Here is a 21,211-nt window from a genome sequence, read left to right as displayed (position 1 = left end):
GGAGTAGGGAACTAAGCAAACTAAGCAACCAACTTTATTTGACACATACACAATCATACAGAGTACAACATGAATAAAATGCTTGTGTCCGAGCTGTGGACTGGCTGCAGACGTAGCCGCGCCATTCCAGGGCTTGGTTTTAGCATGGGGGGTCTAGCCAGGACCCTTACTGGATACCGGGTGGGAAGGGACGAAGTCGGTTAATGTTACATAAGTGAAAGTATTCAGACCGGGTTATGTAATGTAAATGTGAGACTGAAATGGGAGAGTACTGTCAAATATGGCACCCAAACTCTACAGTAATACCTAGTTTAACAATTATTATTCACACCAAATACAAGCTTTATACTGACATGCAATGTGAATGGAATTGTAGGAGAAATAATAATAATATATTTTAATATTGCATTGTTAATCACCAATTAATGGCCAATCACATTATATGGTGCTACTATAAATAGTAGCTGCCATCTGAGCAGTTGTTAGAGGTTGGCCACTTTGTTTCATACTCAGGTGATGTCGTTTGATCAGCCTGGGCCTGGGTGGGCACTTAATAGCTTTGTTCAAGTTTTCTTCTGCCCATATCAGTATATATGTATACATATTTATAATATTGCAAATCAATATTTCAAACTAAATTATCTATCCAATTAAACACTTTAAATTCAACTTGGATTTTAACAAAAAAGGAAAATTAAAAACCTTGATATTTGAATTAATTTACTTATTTCTCTTTTTTAAATTGCAACTTGAAAATCTGTTTTTTCTAATTTGGAATTTAAAAATGCTTTTTGAAATGAGGTTTTTATTGAGAGTTAAAAAATTGTGAAATCTGTTTTAGTTTGAAGTATTTATTAATTGATTAATAATTAATTTTGAAACATTGATTTATAAATTGCGTTATTAAGTTATTAAGTAATACATTAATTTAGTAATTTTTAAATGAATAAAATCATTTTGTATTTTGTTACACAATTCATTATTTTAACACAGATGCACTTCGATGCACTTGGCTCTTCTGGTCCTCCATATTGACATCATTGGTTTCTTGCTCCTGCAACACACACACGCACACACATACACACGTCTGCCCCGTGTTGTCAAATGATGTAATGTTTGTTTTTGTTGTGACTGTGGTAAAGCAATGATGGCAGGGAGGAGGGCGTTCCTCCTGAACGAAGTCTTTGAATTAGCCTTATACGATTTGCAAATGAATGTGATGCAAATGGCTTGATCATAGTTTTTACTTGGCAGAGTTTCGGTTTCTATTTCTGTAAAATAAATGTAAATAAGTGTAAAAGTAAAATGTCTTCGAAGACATTTATTTTTACACTTGTCCTCGAGACTATCTATTACTCTGGATGACATTACTTTTGCGTCAAATCTTGAAGTTATGAATATGAATATGAATAGAAATAAAGAAATTTGTGGGACTGCTTTAAAGGGGTTATATCTCCCCCCCGCCGGGCCTGTTGTACCTCGTCAGTCTCCAGCACAAAATTAAAGGAAGGGGGATTATTTCAGAACAAAAATGTGGTACGATATCACGAATTAGATGCCCTTCCATTTAAGCATCCCTCACTAGCTCACCTGTTGCTGTATACATCCGGGTCTTCGTCACTCGAGCTGTTACAGGTAGAGGTTGTGTAAATTTTTCTGCTCCCTCCGACTGAATTGGTTACATTTTTGTTGATTGGTGCTACTCATGTTTTTGTAGAGATCACCTGCGGATAGTTTCCTCTGAAGTTTTCTCTCCACCGATTACTGGTATGTTTTAATTCTGTGCGTTTAATTTTACTTCGCAGTAAACGGGTGTGTTTATAGGTCGTAGCTGCAGAAACCTCTACTCTAAGAATTGGAAGACGCCGTTTGTAACTTTGATTTTTCACGGTCTTAGCTTTATTTCTGTCACAATCGTCTTTTACTGTAAATGCTAATTTTACCGTGCATTCACAGCATGTCTGGTCCTAGGTGGGCGGCTGATAGCATTACAGTGGCGCCGCTACTGTTTCTCTGGCATACACTTACAGAAGTGCTGCTGCTTTGCCTTTATGCTTTGTTTTCTCCCTTCTTTCGTTCGGTTTTATTCTTTCCATTTCAGTCACTGTCTGGGCAGTAATTTGATCTTGATCGTTTGATCTTTGTGCATTGCTCTGGTTTAAGATTTTAGAATAGCCTTTAACCCGTATGTAGAGTATATGGAAGCCTGTTAATGTGTTTTTGATGTATTGAATTATTCATTTCGAGCAGTTTGAATATATAACAACTTATATTATTTTTTAAAGTGATCAACAATAATTCAAATAACTCATTACTGAGTTCATGTTTGGAACTTTGATTTCTGTTTGGGGGTTTACTGGGGTTTTTTGGAGGTGTGGTCCTAAATTTTTGATCAACTGTAAAACAGCCTGTTTCAGTTTAAGCGTTGTTTTCAATAACCTTCTAAAACATTTTTTGTTTCACTCCCATTTCTTCTTTTTGCATGTTCGAGCTCCAGTTGGAACCTTGTTAAGATCCAACCATACAAAATATGATTTTTTTTTTTGTGCCATTTTTCAAGTGGTCTTAAACTTTTGATCAGGACTGTGTTCCACCATTGGAAGTAGGCCCTCTCTCCGTTTTCTAGCTGCATCTGCACCAGTGTTTCTGCAGTAGGGTTAACCACAGAGGCTTTTTTTTATGAATATTTTAGATAAATTAATAACTTGTTTCTATTTATCAGGGGCTGATGCAATAAAGTGGAAGTAACTGGATGCCTTAGTGGTGGGACCTTCCATGTGCCTTGATTATTTATGGACCTCTGGTTTAAACTGCACCATAGTGTGTGCGCAAGACATGGATGGGGAACTCAAAATCTTGTCTTTTTGAGTCTCAGGTTGAAGTAGCAGCTTTACTAATATTGACCTGTGACTATTTCATGGATTCAGTGCAGCTGCTGAATAGATCACCTTCAGTGTCATTAAAAACACTGATAATGTTACTTAGGACAAAAACACATCATAGTTAATCAAGGCCGTTTTAATACGGTTAAAATTTTACCCAGTTATGAAACAGCAAAACTGATTTTATATTTGGTAAATGCATATATTCTTGTATCTTTTGGAAAGTTTTGTTTTAGGTGAAATTGTATATGCATTGTTCTTTAGTTTCAGTTTGTGTATATTATGAAAACAATCTTGCCATGCTTTTGCATCACTTATTCAATCAATCTTGCTTCCTGCAGCCTTTTTGACCTTGTAAATAACATAAACATAGATGAATAACATAAATACATAAACACTGAAGATATGGAACAAATCTGTGTCATGTCATTTATGTTTATTCTTCAGAGAACTTCCTTTTGGAAAGTTTTTTTTTTTTAAGTTTGGTGGGTTTTTTTATAAAAAAATTTATTTTAAACATAGCTTTGGAAGTAAACCCAGACTCTTTTTGTGCTGTTTTATCAAAATTGTGTTGACATTCTGACAAAATAGTAAAGAATCTGAGTGTCTCCAAAAAACACATTTGCTTGTCATACCTAACAGTTGCTGTTAGTTTTGTTTTGTCTTTATGTATTTGTTTACCAAAGTTATTCCTTTTTATATTTTTCCTAGCTGGGTTTTTTTTTCCCACATTCAAACAAAACTAAATGTCAGTGTTTCTATATTTAGTCTTTCACTCACTCCTTATTTTTACATATCCACTAATATCCTATAGTCAAACATCCAGCCACTTCCGGCACCTCTGCAATAACACTAGCTCTTCCACCTTTTCGCACTTACCCTTACTCATCCCCTGACTAGCATCTGTTTATGTTCAGATCTGGTTCCACTCACCTCCTTTTGTTCCACTTATCTTCTCTTGCTTTTTTTTTTTTTTTTTTTTTTACCTTAATCGACTTTTGTTTTTAAAACTTCTACTTATTGTTGGACTTCTCCTTTTTTGTTTTTGTTCCTGACTGTTCCCAGTCTATGCCTTCTGGCTGACTTCACCCTCTCTGAAAGAATCTTTTTTACCGCATCTTCAATAGCAGGTAAACTATTTGAACTTTTGCTCTAAACGTATTGTTTATATATCTGCCTATTCCTAGCCATTTTGTTGTTTGATTAGAAATTACAATTTATCTTTCAGTTTCTCTTCGTGGTCATGGATGATTTTGTGCGAAACAAACTTACTGAATGGGATCTACAAAAGTGGATGGATAAATTTGAAGGTAAGGTATATCTATGCATCACTGATGAGCACAGATTTTGTACAATAATAATGTGATGTTTAACATGACAATTTGGCAAGCGAAAGGTCACTGGATTGTTTCCAGCTGGAGATTTGGTGCTGTATCAGGAAGAGCATATTACCTAATGAAGCATTTGGAGCCACCCAATGTGGCAACAACTTGTAGCAAGAGAGTAGCCAAAGAAGCTTTTGTGAATACTGAAAAAGAATCTGTTAGTGTAGACCTAAATGCTGCAACTTTGTTCTGCAGCAAAGCAGGTAATTTTCCTACTGTACTGGAGTAGTACATATGCACCAACGGCAACACATTGGTACATTTTATACAAATCTCGATAATAGTTATGATAGTTACTTTTCTGTAGCATGTTGTAGGTTGTTAAATTAACAGAGAAAAGTAAAAATATAAATTAATAAAAGAAGACACAAATGACATGCTTTCAATTCAAACAGCCAATGTATTAAATTACCCCTGTGAGGGCAAATTACACTTTAACAGCTGTGTCTATAACTAAACTCTCCTTCATCATATGCATATGTGTAGTAATTTTAAAATGATTTGCACTTCTGCATTACTAAGATTTAAATTTTTAATTACAGATGAAGAAATTACACAGGAAAGTTTATATGAACTTAATGATGAACTCATTGATAAGTTGATTCCAAAAGTTGGACCAAGATTAACGTTCAAGCAGAAATTAAAGCAGTTAAAGGTAATTGTACTTGTGTTGTGTTTATTATGCTGCTCTCTTTTTTTGATTGTTTTCTCTTTTTTTCTCTCTTAATAGGTGGTCAGCAAGATTTTTGTTTTTCTTTTTAAGTACCCTTTCGCACTGTCCCTCTTCCATTCTGTTTTTCTTTTCTTTCATCTTTCTTTCTGCCTTTCCTATCCCCCAGCCATGTCTGTCCCCTCTGTAACAACTGAAAATAAAAAAAAATAATAATAACAAATGTTGATCAAATGGACCAATACGGCAAAGCTGTGATGATCCACTTGGTAAAGTAAATCTGTTGGGTATCTTTGTTGGCCTTCAGACAACAATTCTGACGGCTAAAGAACCAAACGGGACAGACACAGAAATTAATTAATTAATTAAAAAAAGTAATTGTACTGCATGTAATTAGTATTTCTAAAGTTGTCTGTGAAGGTTCTCAGTCAGTTTATTTCTAAAGTTATTTTGCATATTGTTATATTTGGTCTGATAAATCTCAATTTCTGTGAATTTATATTAGAATTGGATTGGTATATGCAAACACATATTAACACAAAACTATTTACCTGGAATTTTTTGTTCTTACTAGGAAGAACAAAACATAAATCAGGAAACAGTCAATTTGTCTGTTCAAGTAAGTTAAATACAATTTCATTTAAATGGCCAAGATCAATAATAGCAATTACAGTGTTTCAGTTACTTTGCACTATTAACAGGAGCAAAAAGATATGATATGATATAGATCAAGTAAGATTTATATATGATTAAATTCCTATATTTGATTACTTAATTTTTCATGCATTAAATATGTACATTGATCCCCAGGTTTTGGCATCCACAAGTGATAAAGGTAAGATGTATGCCATCTTATATATTACAAGTATTAGCAGTATTTTCAAGACAACAGTGTTTTCACTTGGACAGAATAATACCAGTCAGTTTGAGTATTAAATTTCACTCCTGAGCAAATCCCATTTAAAATTATTTATTTGTACATTTTTATTTTATTTTATTTTTATTCATTTAGGAAAGAGAAGGTTTGAACATCCAGATGAGTCCAGCAAGTTGCAACCACCAGCTAAACGACAACGTAGCTCCCAACCAAGACCATACTTGGGTATTTCTCTATAAACAATGCCATTTAACAAAAATGGCATTTTTTTTTTTTCAAATTATTTTTTTCATTGGTTTATTGGTGTAAAAGTATGTTAATAAAATTGAATTTTTAAGAGGCAACGGCTGGCATGCCACATATACCATAATTAAATATTTCATGTTTTTGCCAAGTTCCCATATTATGAGCATGATACATAATGTTCAAACATTTTGCCTCCTTGTATTACATTTTGTATTGACTAACACTGGAGCGGAGGAGCCTGACTTAGCTGGGCTTACTACAAGACACCATGAGCTCAGAACCAGTCATCTTGAAGGGGGCTGGAGTGTTCAAAACCGGAGTTACTCTTGCTGAGACTGGCAGGAGCTGAACTACTCCAGTAGCTTAGTGAGATGTGGTTGGCAGGGCCGAGTTACTCATATTTCCCCAGTTCCAGCCCATGGGTCCTGACTGTCATTTGAACTAATCCACATTAATGACAACTGAAAACGTTTTGGAGTCATGGGGAGGAGGCTTTACTGCCCTACCTAGGGCTTTCAACACTTGACAGTGAGATCTGGGAATATCTGGACAGAGATATCTGCTGTTCTCATATTCTTCCCCTGCCACTTAGCGTACACCTTGGATGATTTACTAAAGAGCATCTGGCTTGTTCTCCTGGCCTCTCTTTCTCTGGCGTACCTCTTCAGGTGATTAGTGAAGGCTATGAGTCTTTGCCTAGTAGTTTATAAGGCCTTGGGCATGGGTAGCTTGCTGTACTTTTTAAGCATCCCTTTCTTCATCACACCTTTCTGCAGCTCTAATAATTGGTTAACTTCCCTCTGTGCTGCCTTGACCTTGGCATGCACTTCTTCTAGTAGACTGTCAGAGGATACGTCTCATACTCTTGGTAATCAACCATGGAGGATCCAGGTTTTCAGCGTAGCCACAATCTTTTCTTTAAGCTCAGCTGCTCTTGTAATCAATCCCTTGAATACACCAGTTGTTCTTGGAGCTCTGTGAGATCTGGTGATCATAAAATCCCCTCTAACCTGACGTGACCTGTCCCACCATTACCATAGCATTTGTGTTATACAGCATCAGTCTTGAGTTGTGGTAGCAGTTACTTCTCTTGGATGCTGGAACAATGACATACTTGTTGTTTTACAATTAGTCTAGATGCTAGTCTAAACAGGTTTAATCAGATTGGTAAAGCTGTTGTTTGGTTAGCATATCTTAGTTGCACTGTAATGTAGCATGTGACAATTAAAAGCCACACTTTAGAGATTAGATGGCATATCATCAAAGTAGCCATTCATTTTACCGTAATCCTTGAATTTCTCCTGAATTATGTCCTTTCATCTATTTTCTTACCATGGTATTTTCACCTTTCTCCATCCCTTCCTCACTCTTTTGTGGATTCCTGTCCCTCCTGTACTTCTCCATTGCTGATGCTAGTAACATCAGCCTCCTGTGAGTGTGAGGGCTTGTTACTTGTTGGTGTCGGTGGTGTTGTTGGTACCACTGTTGATGGTGCAGCTGCTAACATGTCAGTTACCTTGACATATTTTGTTGCATTTATTGTAAGTGGATTTTTTTTCTCTTTCTCTCTTAGCTTTTCAGATTCATCTTTTCACCACTTCTTCCACAATAAACTCTGTTCTACAAGGTGTTTGAGTGCACAGCAAAGGTGGAGAGGGCCTGGTTGTGTTAAGCAATTTGATTGGGTAAAACAGTGTCAGTTAATGATAGCAGTTAATTAATGAATAGGCAGATGTCAGTGTTTGTGTGGATGGTCCACAGCAGCCATTGGTCTAAAAGCACATTGGCAAAACAGGCAAATGTCTGGTGTGCCAGATTACCAGTCAAGCCCTGGTGGGCACTGAAGGTGAAGGGATCACGTTTGGGGAGGAGTCCTGTCACTCATGGTTTTGAGCTTGTGGGGCTCGAGAATTAACTGGCAGTTAGTGATAGGCCAAGTAGAATGTAGATCTGGCAGTAGCTGAACGAAAAACTGCCAGTGCAGAGGAGAGTCCAGCTATTAGATGAACCTTTTGAGTCAGGAATGAAAATCCAGCATTCGTAGTTATCACAAAACACTGTACCATCATTTTATGCTGTCAAAGATATTTGAGGTTGCATGGGAGTTTTCCAAACCAATCTATTTGGGTTTTTTGGAATTCAAGAAGGTATTTTATCCTGTGAGAAAAGAATGGAGTGGCCTCTCAGGGAAGCACTTTTGCTTCGAGTAAAATATGTCTTTGGGTCCTGTTCACAAGTGAGAGTGGAGTGACAAATTAGTGATATGGTGAGATGGTCATTGAGAAAGGACTCAGAGAAAGGATCATTGGGATGGTTTCACTGGTTTATAGCTCCTGCTAAATAATTATTTACTTCTTTGCTTACAGAAGCAATCGTGCTGTCTGATGTAAAAAACATAATGAAATTTGTCCATGCCAGACTACACGAAAGAGACAAGCTCAGTGCTTTCCTGAAGTGAGTATTAAGTTTCCATATTCTTTGTTGTGTCTGTGTAGCCATGTTAGAAAACCATGTTTGTTTGTTTGCCAGCAAGTGATTCTAGAATCATAAATAATCATGGAAACATGGACATTCATTCCTTATTTAATTCGTAAGACTCAAGACCTCCATTGTTTGGGAACACATGAGCTGTCTTTCATTGTTGGGGGATGTTCATTACAAGAAATAACAGTTTTCTTTTTGCTGAGTCTATGAACCTACATTTTGTGCTAGTATTACCAATGTATTTCTTGACTGGTGAAGTATTTTTACTATTACTTACATTATTAGTTACAATAATATGCAATACAAGTTATTAGTTGTATTGCTGACAGACAGGTTAAAACAGAAAATGAATTCTTCCAATGCTTTTAGTGTGGATCACAGTTAGTCTCACTTGGATTCGATTTACTTCTGCCAGACTTTTATTCTTGTGAATTTCTGGTAAGTCTGTATAGTACAACTACTTTTATTTGCTGTTTCTGGTATCCACAAATTTGAGGTAAAAATTTAACTCTTCATCTCATTTAACAGGAAAAAAATTAGTGATTTGGAGACAGACAAGAGGGAGCTGGTTGGTGTCTTTGGTAAAACTGGGGCTGGAAAGAGTTCTCTGATAAATGCCATCATTGAAGAGAAGAACCTTTTGCCTTCTGGAAGTGTCAGTGCATGCACCTCAGTCATGATCAAAGTGGAGGCCAACATGCAAGGCTCTAACTATGAGGCAGACATTGAGTTCATCACACCAGAGGTCAAATTAGTTTTAGCTGCAGAAATATAATGTCTTATTTTTCTGGGTTTTGGCGCTTTTAATAAAACTGAAAAGCATTTTTGTTTTTAAGGAGTGGAAAGATGAGTTGTGGTCATCTCATCAATTTCTTGGGGATAATGAAGACTGTGAAATGGATGTTGATAATGACTATCATGACATCAGTGAAAAGTTTTCAGCGCTCTATGGAGAAGAATGGAAAGGAAAGTCTTTTGAAGATCTTATGGATGGAAAATATTTTAGAGAAATTCCAGAATTTCCCCAAAGCAGGAGGAAGATTTTGACATGTGAATCAGTAAGACATCACTGCTCTATTACTAAACAGGAAGTGTGATGTGTTAAAATTGTATAAATTTGCTGTAAGTATAGTATATGGTTTCAGTAATTTAGGAACTGTCCAACCTACAGTAAGAAGTGTATGAGACAATTGTCCACTAACAAAAAAATTAATCTGTTCTATTTTGTTATATTATCTGTCATTTTCAGACATATTTTCATTTTAGCCCTGTGACAGACAGGCAACCATATGCCATATGGTCTCCATAAGGCAACTGGACAGGTTGCAGCCCCCCTTGAGACCCTAAATTAGAAAGTTGAAGAGAATGAATGGATGGATTTTTAAACACTGTTTCTATTTGAAAAGTTGGTTCGAAATTCAAGTAGTGTGTGTGTGTGTGTGTGTGTGTGTGTGTGTGTGTGTGTGTGTGTGTGTGTGTGTGTGTGTGTGTGTGTGTGTGTGTGTGTGTGTGTGTGTGTGTGTGTGCGTGTGTGTGTGCGTGTGTGTGCGTGTGTGTGTCATTTTAGGAAAAGTCGTCAAATTTCAAGATTTCACTGCTGTTAAATGTGACATTTGATCTGAACAGTATCTAAGGGTTAAATTACACCATTTAACAATTTGATTCTTGGGTATGATTTCACTATGTGCAACACAGTGATTTATTACTGTTACTGAAGGTTACTCACCATACCAACTAGATTTTAAATCTTAATATAAAATGAGTAACAGTAGGGTGGACATTAGGTAAGGCTGCACTTTTTGCAGCGATCTCCTATAGAAAACTATTCCGCGCGGATATAAAACATGTCTGCTGATCACATTTAAATCTAAAATTAATGACTCATGCAAACTTTTACTGAGACCAGTTAATTGCTTTTTTGTCATCTTTTATGGCACTGTAATTCTTTAAAGCAATCTGTAACACACTTGCAGTGTAGGATTGAAGTTAAACTGTCTTGCATTGCTTTATTTTTGTCATTTATTGCAGGCTGATGAACTCTCTGCAGAATGTGTCAAATACACAAGAAGTGATTCAAAACAAGAGGAAGGTAATGAAGGAAAAAAGTGGTTTTGGCCACTTGTGAAGTGTGTGACTGTCAGGGTGCCAAACAATCTTTTTCTCCAGCATGTCACACTTGTGGACCTTCCTGGAAATGGCGACCGTAACAAAAGCAGAGATCAGATGTGGAAAGGGGTGATTCACATTTACTGCTCTTTGCTTTATTCTGTGCAAACAGTAATGTCACCTTTTGATGAAGCATCAAGACATGTTATTCTCCTTTCAGATAGTTGGAGATTGTTCTACTGTGTGGATTGTGACTGAAATTAATCGAGCAGCATCAGAGAAAGAGGCCTGGGAGATCCTGGAAAGTGTCAGTAGTCTGATTGGAAATGGTGGCGAATGTCAGCAAATTCATTTTATTTGCACCAAGTCTGATCTTCTTGATGACTCAGATGATCTGTAAGTAAATTTCCCATGCTGATCAACTGCAGGGTGTTTCCATAGATCAACCCAGGCTAGACAAAGAGTGAAGCAAAGGGTTTGGCCTTATTAATGCAGAACATTTGGGTCAAAAGGAGTCTCAGACGCTGAGACAATTTTATAAAGTTTACTAAATAAGGTGCACTGAGTAATGAAAAGAGAATTGCCCGGTCAGAAGGAAATTGAGTTATTTGAGAGTGACACAGGCAAGGCAGCTTTATGTATGGGTACAAAATCTATGAGATTATAGGAAACTTCCTAACAAATCATAATCCATCTAGAACATGTCTCCAAAAGTTGAATCTGTTCATCTGGATGTAGCGTTTTGTGGGAGAAATGTTTCATCACTTATCCAACTTCTTGACTACTTCAATATTCATATGGACAATAACAAAATTCCTCTTTCCAGAGAGATCTGCCATCCATGACCTTCCATCTATTCACAGCTCCTCAACCCCTCATGAACTTGTTTCTCATTATAATGTCAACCTTCATAACCTTCTTAACATATTTGCTCCACTTAAACATCGAACTGTCTCATTTTCCCGTTCAGCACCATGGTTTACCCCAACCTGCGTCATCTTAAAGCTAAAGGATGGCAACTCGAACGTCTATTTAAGAAAACTGGACTTGCTATACATAAAGAAATGTATAATGATCATGTTTTGTTCTATAAGGACTGCATTGTTTCAGCCAAATTCGCATACTACTCTGGTTTAATCAGTTCTAATGAAGGTAACTCCAGGTCTCTCTTTTCATTGTTCAGTAAAATTCCAAAAACTCCAGACATATTCTCCTCCCATATGTATTCTGCTGACTTTTGTAATCATCTAATCTCTTTTTCCACCCGTAAAATCTCAGATATTCACCGTCAACTTAACTCTGCAGGAGCTTCCGACTCTGAAGTAGACTTCCTGTTTCCCCCACTGTCTTCCTGTCACTTATTTTCCATTATCACAAACATTCTTGATTTGTATCACTTTTTTCTTAAATATCCATTACAGTCTTAAGGAAGGTACCTCATTAGTCTGTTGGTGGGTTATTGCCATTGAGACAAGTATATTTCTTTGTGTGTGTGTGTGTTACCCCCCCCCCCCCCCCTTTTTTTTTTAGTTCGTCAGCTGATTTCCATGATCTACTAACTGAAAGAAATGTGCAAACCAAGGATGCAATAAAGAAAGAATTCAACAAGCAAAGCAAGATTAAGGTGAATTTTATAGTCTGACAGAAAGTCTAATGCAAAGACTCTCCACATTTGCATTAAATTGAAATCACATTTTCCCCTAGAAATACTTCACTGATGACACTTTCAAAGTGTTCACAGTGAGCTCCAAAAAGTTCCTCAAAGAAAACTACTTAAGTCCAGAAGATACTGGTAGGTGAAGTCTCCTTTATGTAAACATAACATGCATAGCTAGAATGCTAATGTTTTTTCAGTTTGCTTTGATTGAAAGAAGAATTGTTTAATTTTAATTAAACTATGTATGTTTGTCCTTGAAACAGAAATAACCAAACTTCAGAGATTTTTGCAAGATCTCAATGACTGTCACTCAGAGACAGTAAACTATGTGACGGGAGCTCATGGGATTCTGTCTTTGATTCAAGGAGCCAACTCGAGAGGAGTGGTAGGGTCAAGTAAAAGATACAAAATAATATTCTCTTAAATATTTGGATTTCTCATATGTATTTGTGTTTCTTTTATTGTTTTTTGTTACTAATTTATGAGTTATTATTTGATTGATTCGTGTAGTTTTGCTGTTCTATTTTGCTTCTTAGGTCCGTATTACAGGAGAGTGACTTTTTAAACCAACTGAATTTCATTAAGAAACAACAACAAGTAGTTTTTATGGTTTTACTAATAAAAATATTTTCCAGGATAGTAAAAAAGGCAAGGTGTGTGAAGAACTTGAGATAAACATGAGCCTCCAACTTGATAATGTCAGAAAAGAAATGGAAGACACCTATACGGCTTTTAAAAAATGTCTTGATGATGGTGTTGAGAAATCCAAATGTTCATATGGAGAAAAACTCAAGAACACCTTGTATGATGTATGTATTTTAATCATAGTTAAAATACATACAGATTTTACATGACAATGTAAAATGCAATAATTCTGAGGTTTTTTTGTGTTTCAGGGAAAGAATGGTGGTGCTTTTTACAATTTACTGAAGTGTGTCATTGAGAATGGTGGCATCTACAAACCAAAAAAAGGGAAACCAATTAACCTTAATATGAAGTTGGCTTCATGTCTGATTGACAGCATTGGTGCAGAATTCAGAAAGACCTTCCCGTAATAAAAACATGTTCTAAACAGTCACATAATACCATTCAAGATATGTAATTCATAACATATAAACTTGCCAGTTAAGCCATTATGATCTACAATGTTTACATGTTTTAGAAACGAAGTAACTTGTGGAGCATTCAATGGAGTCATCAAGACATTTTCACTTGACATTGATTCTCTGATTGAAAAGTACCAAAATGCTGAACTGCAACTCAGATTTCTCAAGACAGAGGTAAGAAGTGAAACTTTACTGTCTATCAATGGACTGATGGTAAAGTTCATCCTTATTTCATGTTTGTCTCTAAGGAAGAAAATATTAAGGCAAGACTGAGCAGAATCATCCAGAAACAGAAGAAAAATGTCTACAGCAGTCTGACAGAGACAATTGAGAACATTATGGAAGAAGGCTATTGCGGTAAGAAATAAAATCAGAGATTCACAACTTGGCAGTAAAACATAATTTTTTTTTTTAGAATTATTTGGCATAAAAGGTCTGAAGAGTTTTCTGTCTTTTTGTAGAGGCTTTAGCATTTACAGGAGAAGACACACTGTACAACATGAGGAAGACTATTGAGAACCATGTGCACTCAAAGAAGGACATGTTTGAGCAGGCAAAAAACACCATGTTGGAGAAGTTGCACGATTTGATGGTTTGTCATGTTTTATGAAGAATTATGATGAACATATTTTCTCATAACTCACCTGAAGGCTTTTTCTGTATTTAACTGGAATAGACTTATACAGAAATGTATGTTTCCATTTATATTTTTCATCCAGTCTGAGAACCTTCTAAATACAACTTTAACACAATATCCTAGTCTTTGGTAAGTGATGAAAAACTTTAAAATTTTAAATTAGGTATACGTCTCGGAGACTCTGGAGAAAACTATGAAGGAATCTATTGGACTTTCATTCAAAGCTGAAGAGTGCTTACTCCCAGGTAAACAGGACAGTTTTCTGTAATTACATTGGTTCAAATTGTTTGATGATGTTTCCCTTCCCTCTTTATCTTTGCAGTCTTGCAGGGGTGTCTATATATTTATCTTTTAAAAAAATAAGTGAATAAATAACTGATTACTCATTCACACATATGTGTGTCACTCTGGGGGGAAACAATTCAAAAAATGTTTTGTTTTTCAGATGTTTCAACAGAGCTTGAGATGGTGAAGAAATATCATGATCAACTTGTAGGCACTCCAACTGAATCCAACTGTTATCAACTGAATTAAATTAATGTTTTTAATTTAAAAAATGTCAATGTTTTTTGTCTTTAAAAATGTTAAAATTTGTTTTAAGTACATATGCTGATCATCTTAGAGGCTGCAATTAGTCCATTTTAGGGACTCGTGTAGTGTGAGGATTGTTAAAAGCAATATTGAGATGTAAATAATTAATATCTTCTATTTGTCATTGTTCAGTAGTTAAGTAAAACTATTTATGCATTTTGACTGATTTTGACTGATATTGTTTAAAAAGCTTGAGAATATATTTTTTATGTCCTTGATCTGCTTATCCTGTGTTACAGTTTTTCATATTAAATCATTACATGACATTATAGAGTTGTGTAATGTTTAGATTATTTCTTGTATTCTTCCTCTCATTTAGTCGTGTTGTCTTGTTGGTTTACAGCTTAATTTCTGTCTTGGTGTTCCTTAGTCCTGTGTTAGGAAAAATGTATTTCCTCTTTGGTTCTTGACTTTTTTTTTTTTTAAGTTTTAGGATCCAAACTTACTAAAAAATCCTGCTCCATAACAAAACAAACATACAAAAACCCATTGCATTACAGTTTTTGGAAATATGAAATCACTATAACATTGTATACATGTGTATTTAAACATCTTTACATTGACAGAAATTGTAGTTTCTATGGTTTGACCATCTGTGATAGAAGTGAGCTGTATGTGGCCTACGATGAAAAATGCGTTTTACATCCTGTGAGGCCTTAAGTCGTGTTATCGTTTGGTGGGCCTGTTTTTATTTCCTTTTTGTTCAGGCCATCATTAGTGGCTTCTCCCATCCATTATGAGAAAAGGAGTTCATGGTTTGGGAACCTATGTAAGGTGATATACTTTTAAGATGGCGGCCACCACTGTGCTTAATAAATTAATATGGTAAAATTGTTTGTGTGGAATTGCCTTCTTTGTTGTCTAAGGAGCTTGGAAAGAAAACCGTCTGGACTTTTCTAAGTTGCTTGAAGACGTTTCACCTCTCATCCGAGAAGCTTCTTCAGTCATAACTTATCCATGCCTTTGTTACTTCAAGATTAGACTACTGCAACTCCCTTTACCTGGGCTTCCAATCTGTCCTTCTACATAAACTACAACTTGTCCAAAATGCAGCGGTACGCCTTTTAACTGGTACTAGAAGATTTGATTCTTTTACCTTGATCCTTGCTGACCTACATTGGCTGCCCATCAGATATCGGATTAATTTTAAGATTTTATTTCTTACATTCAAAATCGTAAATAATATTGCACCATGCTATTTAACTCAACTTCTCAGCCTGTATACTCCTAGGAGAGCACTTCAATCATCGAGTCAAGTGCTCTTGGTGCAACCTTGGTCCCAGCTGTAAACCAGAGGTGATCGTGCCTTTGCCATTTATTATTCACGCGTCGGAATCTATTCAATCTTTTAAAACACGATTGAAAGGTTATTTATTTGATCTTGCATTTTTGATTAGTTAGTGATTTATCGGATGTACACTTTGTGCTTTTGTTAAATTTGTGTGTAATTTTAATCTATTGTGTTACTGTTTTTTTTCCAGTTGATATTTCTGTGTTGATTTTACCTAACTTTTACACCAGGAGTGAAATATTTATTTTAACATAGTACTCCCGGGTTAATTAGTGCTTTTTTTTTTGTCTGGCAATGTATTTGTAGTGTACTATCATACTCGCATGTAATTAATTTTATTTCATATTTAACTATTGAGAAGCACTTTGGTGTACCTCTGGTCTTTAAATGTGCTATATCAATAAAGTATTGATTGATAAGATAAAATGGTGGAGAGTCCCAGATTTAGGCCCCATGGGAGTGTCGTGTCCCCCCCCCCCCCAAGAGGGACAATGGACCCCCTAATGATCCTCTACGTAATCACAAGAGACAGGTGTGAAAACAGGTGTGGATCGCAGTCAACCCAGGTTTCAGGTGAACTTATTGTGAAACCAAGCCCCACCCTATGGGGCAGGATGTGAGTGGGCATTAAGGGCCACTCACATCCTGGGCCTTCTGACAACAGGAAATCACATTATTATAGATGGCAGACAGTTGGTGTTATAAACCACTGCCTCTGTTCGAACAGAGCTTCCTTTCCAAGCTCCTTACACAGTGGCTGTATCCCAATTCAGGGTCTGCAGCCTTAAAGGCTGCATTTTAAGGCCGATTACGTCACAGTGGCGCACTGAAGGCTGTTCCAATTCAAAGGCTGCTCGAAATGCGGCCCTCAAATGCGTCCTTCATTTCCCTGAATTTTAAGGCTGTGGCTGTGTAGACTTCGTGGCCCAACATATCCCACAATTTATAGCGCGGCAGTCGGTGTGGATAATTTTGCCACAGACAGCAGAAGTGGAGCGGCTGAAGAGTAAACTGTGAAAAGTAAGTACTGAATATTATGTCAGTCAGTCATATATCCACAAACACAACAAGCTGAAAGTCAGTGATGCTGCTCGGTTTGCAGTCCTGAATATCACAGCACAAGCAGGACTCACTGCACTGTTAATGTTAGCTATGTTATATTGCTGCCTCTGTTCGGTGGTGTCGAGCCAAACGGACTTTAACGTGTGTTTGAACGAGCTGACGGTTCACTCGTTAAGCTGAAAGAAAGATGCTTTAATCACAGGAGTCACACATGTGTCCACTGTACCAGCTGGAACTCTTCTTGTTTAGCACTCGTAATAACACAAACACTAATCCTCCTTCTCTGGTGCTGTTTTGTAGCAGTGTATACACCTGAGACTGTCACCTGTCTGTCTGTCCTGCACTCTCTCTCTTTTTCTTTCTCTCTGATTGTGGAATAAAAGGATGAACATGTATTTATAAGTTACACTTGTGTTTGAATCCTGCAGCTTATCACACATTTGATTTCCATGTGTGACAACTGCAAGTGTCCAGAGTGAGGACAGACTGAGGGACCCATTGCTGCACATCATCTGTGAGGCTTTGCACCCCTGATGATCCACCAGGACAAACTCAGCAGTGTGTGAGGAAGAGGAGGAGGAAGAGCCAGCAGCAGCTGATAGATGGAGAAAATAGACAGACTGTTCCCTGTTTGTGAAGGACCGCTAGGAAAGTTTAACATAACTAATTGTCTGTCCTGAATCAGTCTTATTAGGTAATGTTCAAATAATTTTATCATTCCAGTGTTTGCAGTGTGGGAGAAAGTACTCAGGGCCTTCAAGTTACACACTATGAAAGGAAGCAACAAGTTTAATGTTCAGAAACCTAAAGTATGTATCAGCAGCAGAATGGAGCTAAAAATAAATGTTTGTTTCAGTTCTATGAAGCTTTGAGTATTTTGGATCAGTAGTACTGCTGTGTTTGTTGCATCATATTGCTGTAATTGTTTATATGCTTTATATATTCTGAGCTAAGTTGATCTATAGTGTTACATCATATTCTATAAGGATGTTATGTGCTTGTATACTTTCTGCCCAGTTTGACCCATTTAGCAGAAGTCAGCCTGTTTAAGGCTCTGATATCTATTCTGTATGACTTAAAGCAGTTATGACATGGTGTGATTTTCTCACCCAATAAAGGAATATTTAATATATCAGTCTACTCTTCATTCTATCAGAAAGTTATCACAGCTCGTACATTTGCTTTTTACACATATATGTAAGCATTGAGCCAAATGTAATAATGCCAACATACTGAAGGAACAACATTTGTCTCTTATATATAATACATCTATATATACGCTGTCAAAGATACTTGAGTGTTTTTGAGTCAAGATTTAAGGTGATAGGACATATAAATAGCTGCAACTTGAATCTTTACTAAAGCTCAGTATTTGACACAGAGTTCACTCACATGTGCTGTACCAGTGTACCTGCACATGTGATGTGACAATAGAAGTGATTTGATCTGAGAGTTCAAACTCACTGCTGTAATAACTAATAATGATTAATATAATAACTATAATATTGGCCATATCATATTTACACTGACTTTAGTCTCATGAACAACATTAAGTATTTGTTATTTACTAGCTAAACCTATATGACTGTTCAGTACAGATATGAAGCCCAACAATCATGTTTTACAGTCCTGTGGTCTCAGCCTCAGATACTTATTAAATCACACAAAGCTCATGTAGAAACAAACAAACGAACAAAATATGTTCTCCTTCATTTCTGTCAACCACACGTTTCCAGCTATCATGGTTGCTAGGCAACCTGGGCAGCGCGACGGAGGCTAGACCGTCCCATTTCACAAGCCTCACACTTCCAGCCTTAGCGGTCTTTGAGTACGCGGCCCTTGAGGACCTTTGAGGCTGCGTACTTTAAGGCTGCAGACCCTGAATTGGGATACAGCCTATGATGACCTGGATGACTGAGAAGCTTCACAGACATATCCCTTCTTTGTTATGAGCCTAACATGCGGGACATTACAATCTCTAGTTTATTAATTATAAATAACACCCAAAACAAGCTTTACACTGACATGCAATGTGAATGGAATTGTAGGTGAATGATTATTATATTTCATATTGTATTGTTAATCACCAATTAGTGGCCAATCACATTATATGGTGCTACTATAAATAGTAGCTGCCATCTGAGCAGCTGTTAGAGGTTGGCCACTTTGTTTCATACTCTTTCATACAGCCTGGGCCTGGGTGGACACTTAAAAAATTTAGAGCTTTGTTCGAGTTTTCTTCTGCCCATATCAGTATATATGTATATATATATATGTTTACTTATTTCTCTTTTTTAAATTGTTACTTAAAGATTTTGAAAGATGTTTTGTCATCTGGATTTCAAAAATAGTTTTTGAAATGAGGTTTTTATTGAGAGTTAAAAAACATTTTTGAAGTATTTATTAATGGTTTAACAATTCATTTTGAAAGATTGTTTTCTAAATAGTGTTTTTGTTTTAAATTAAATTATTAAATAAGAAATTACCTATTTAATTTTTAAATAAATAAAATAAATGCAATTTTTAAAAAAATGAATTTACAAATGCATATTTCATTATACAATTAATTATTTCAACACAGAATTGTCTATTTCGATGCATGTGACTGTTCTGGTCTTCCATATGTGTCATCATTATTGGTTACTTGCTCTTGTCCTTATTATCCTGCCATGCCTCCCACGTCTGTCCCGTGTTGTCACATGATGTAATGTTTGTTTTTGTTGTGACTGTGTAAATAGTAAAGTAATAGCAGAAGGGAGGAAGGTGTTCCTCCTGAATACAATATTTCAATTAGCCTTAAATGATCTGCAAATGAATATAATGCAAATGGCTTGATCATAGTTTTTATTTGCCATAGTTTCGGTTTCTATTTATCATGACGACATTTATCTTTACACTCGTGCTTGAGATTACTGTAACCGGCCCTAAAAATCGTAGAAATATGGTATCTAACCAGATGCTTATTTTGGATGACATTACTTTGGCCTCCAGTAGCACTGTGAGGAATCTTGGAGTTGGATATGTCCTTCTATGTGCATATTAAACAAATATGTCAGACTGCTTTGTTCCAAGCTATACATACAAGGTCTTAAATGATCAGGCCTTATCTTAATAACCTTATAGTACAGTAGCACCCCATTAGAGCACTTCTTTCTCAGACTGCAGGCCTTCTTGTAGTTCCTAAAGTATTTAAAAGTAGAATGAGAGGAAGGCCTTTAGTTTTCAGGCCTCTCTTCTGTGAAACCTGCTCCCAATTTGGATTCAGGAGACAGACAATATCTCTACTATCAAGATAACCCCTAAAACGTATATTCTGTTTATACATTAATCTTTTAACTACTATCAATCTGGTTTTCTTCCCCAGCATGTCTTTGTGTTATCTTCATCCTCTTACCACAACCAGTTGTGGAAGATGGCCATCCCTCCCTGAGTCTGGTTCTGCTGAAGCTCACATGGGTCACATGGTTTTGGGGTTTTTCTCTGTTTGCATTGTTGCATTATTGTAGTTTCTTTACCTTACAATATAAAGCTCACAAGGCAATTATTGTCATGATTTAGCGCTAAATAAATTCAATTAAATTGGAATTTAATTGAAGTGAATCATGAACAAAAATAAACTCAAGTATTCTGATGCATTTATAACTTACTTGTTGTGTAAAGATCACCCCTTTCACCAGATTAGCATTAATGTTGCTTTAACTACTCATTAACAGCTAACAGGTGTCACTGTAAGAGAAGATTCAGTGCAAATGTTTCATATAGAATTTCACAGAAAAGTGCCACTTGTGACATGACAACTGATATTTTTAAATTATTTTGAATCTTCTTTTTTGTAATAACAATAATAGCAATAACTGTATAATTGGATTGGATACTGTAGTGGGTATTCTATCTATCTATCTATCTATCTATCTATCTATCTATCTATCTATCTATCTATCTATCTATCTATCTATCTATCTATCTATCTATCTATCTATCTATCTAATGTTCAACATGGAGCAAAAAAAATAAAGAAAGCGGGATTATGTGACAATAAAAATACTGGTACGATGTCACTGAAATCAGGCAAATAGATGTCCTGTGTTCAATCGTAGCTTCCATCTAAGCATCCCTTACTCGCTTCCGGGTCTTCGTCACCTGCCTTCTCGAGCTGTTACAGGTATAGGAGTCTTACAAATGTTGCTGCTCCCTCCGATTGAATTGGTTACATTTTG

General features: G+C 36.2%; 1 protein-coding gene across 1 annotated transcript; it reads left to right on the top strand.

Moving 5' to 3' along the window:
* Window positions 1–1,641: 1,641 nt before the first annotated feature.
* On the top strand, window positions 1,642–14,584 carry LOC102787068 (nuclear GTPase SLIP-GC-like). The gene is made up of 22 exons (XM_087840292.1): window positions 1,642–1,767; window positions 3,948–4,012; window positions 4,111–4,192; window positions 4,810–4,922; window positions 5,512–5,556; window positions 5,748–5,772; window positions 5,950–6,039; window positions 8,427–8,514; window positions 9,073–9,289; window positions 9,381–9,602; window positions 10,573–10,779; window positions 10,871–11,046; window positions 12,181–12,274; window positions 12,355–12,442; window positions 12,571–12,692; window positions 12,943–13,116; window positions 13,204–13,358; window positions 13,470–13,587; window positions 13,662–13,770; window positions 13,875–14,005; window positions 14,214–14,295; window positions 14,496–14,584. Exons 3-22 carry the CDS (start codon window positions 4,126–4,128, stop codon window positions 14,582–14,584), a joined length of 2,412 nt encoding a protein of 803 aa, XP_087696418.1. The 5' UTR covers window positions 1,642–1,767; window positions 3,948–4,012; window positions 4,111–4,125.
* The last annotated feature ends 6,627 nt before the right edge of the window (window positions 14,585–21,211 follow it).

Source organism: Neolamprologus brichardi, chromosome 4 (genome assembly GCF_056152115.1).
Source record: "Neolamprologus brichardi isolate AB-2024 chromosome 4, ASM5615211v1, whole genome shotgun sequence".
Taxonomy (NCBI): domain Eukaryota; kingdom Metazoa; phylum Chordata; class Actinopteri; order Cichliformes; family Cichlidae; genus Neolamprologus; species Neolamprologus brichardi.
The sequence above is the reverse complement of the archived record's forward strand: the minus strand, read 5'-3'. Positions and strand labels throughout refer to the sequence as shown.

Excerpts from the sequence above, each read along its gene's own strand:
- LOC102787068 (XM_087840292.1), top strand. The coding sequence starts at position 4,126 with ATGGATGATTTTGTGCGAAACAAACTTACTGAATGGGATCTACAAAAG. Across the intron at positions 12,693-12,942 it reads GAGCCAACTCGAGAGGAGTG|GATAGTAAAAAAGGCAAGGT; the intron begins GTAGGGTCAAGT and ends AATATTTTCCAG. Across the intron at positions 13,771-13,874 it reads TATGGAAGAAGGCTATTGCG|AGGCTTTAGCATTTACAGGA; the intron begins GTAAGAAATAAA and ends GTCTTTTTGTAG.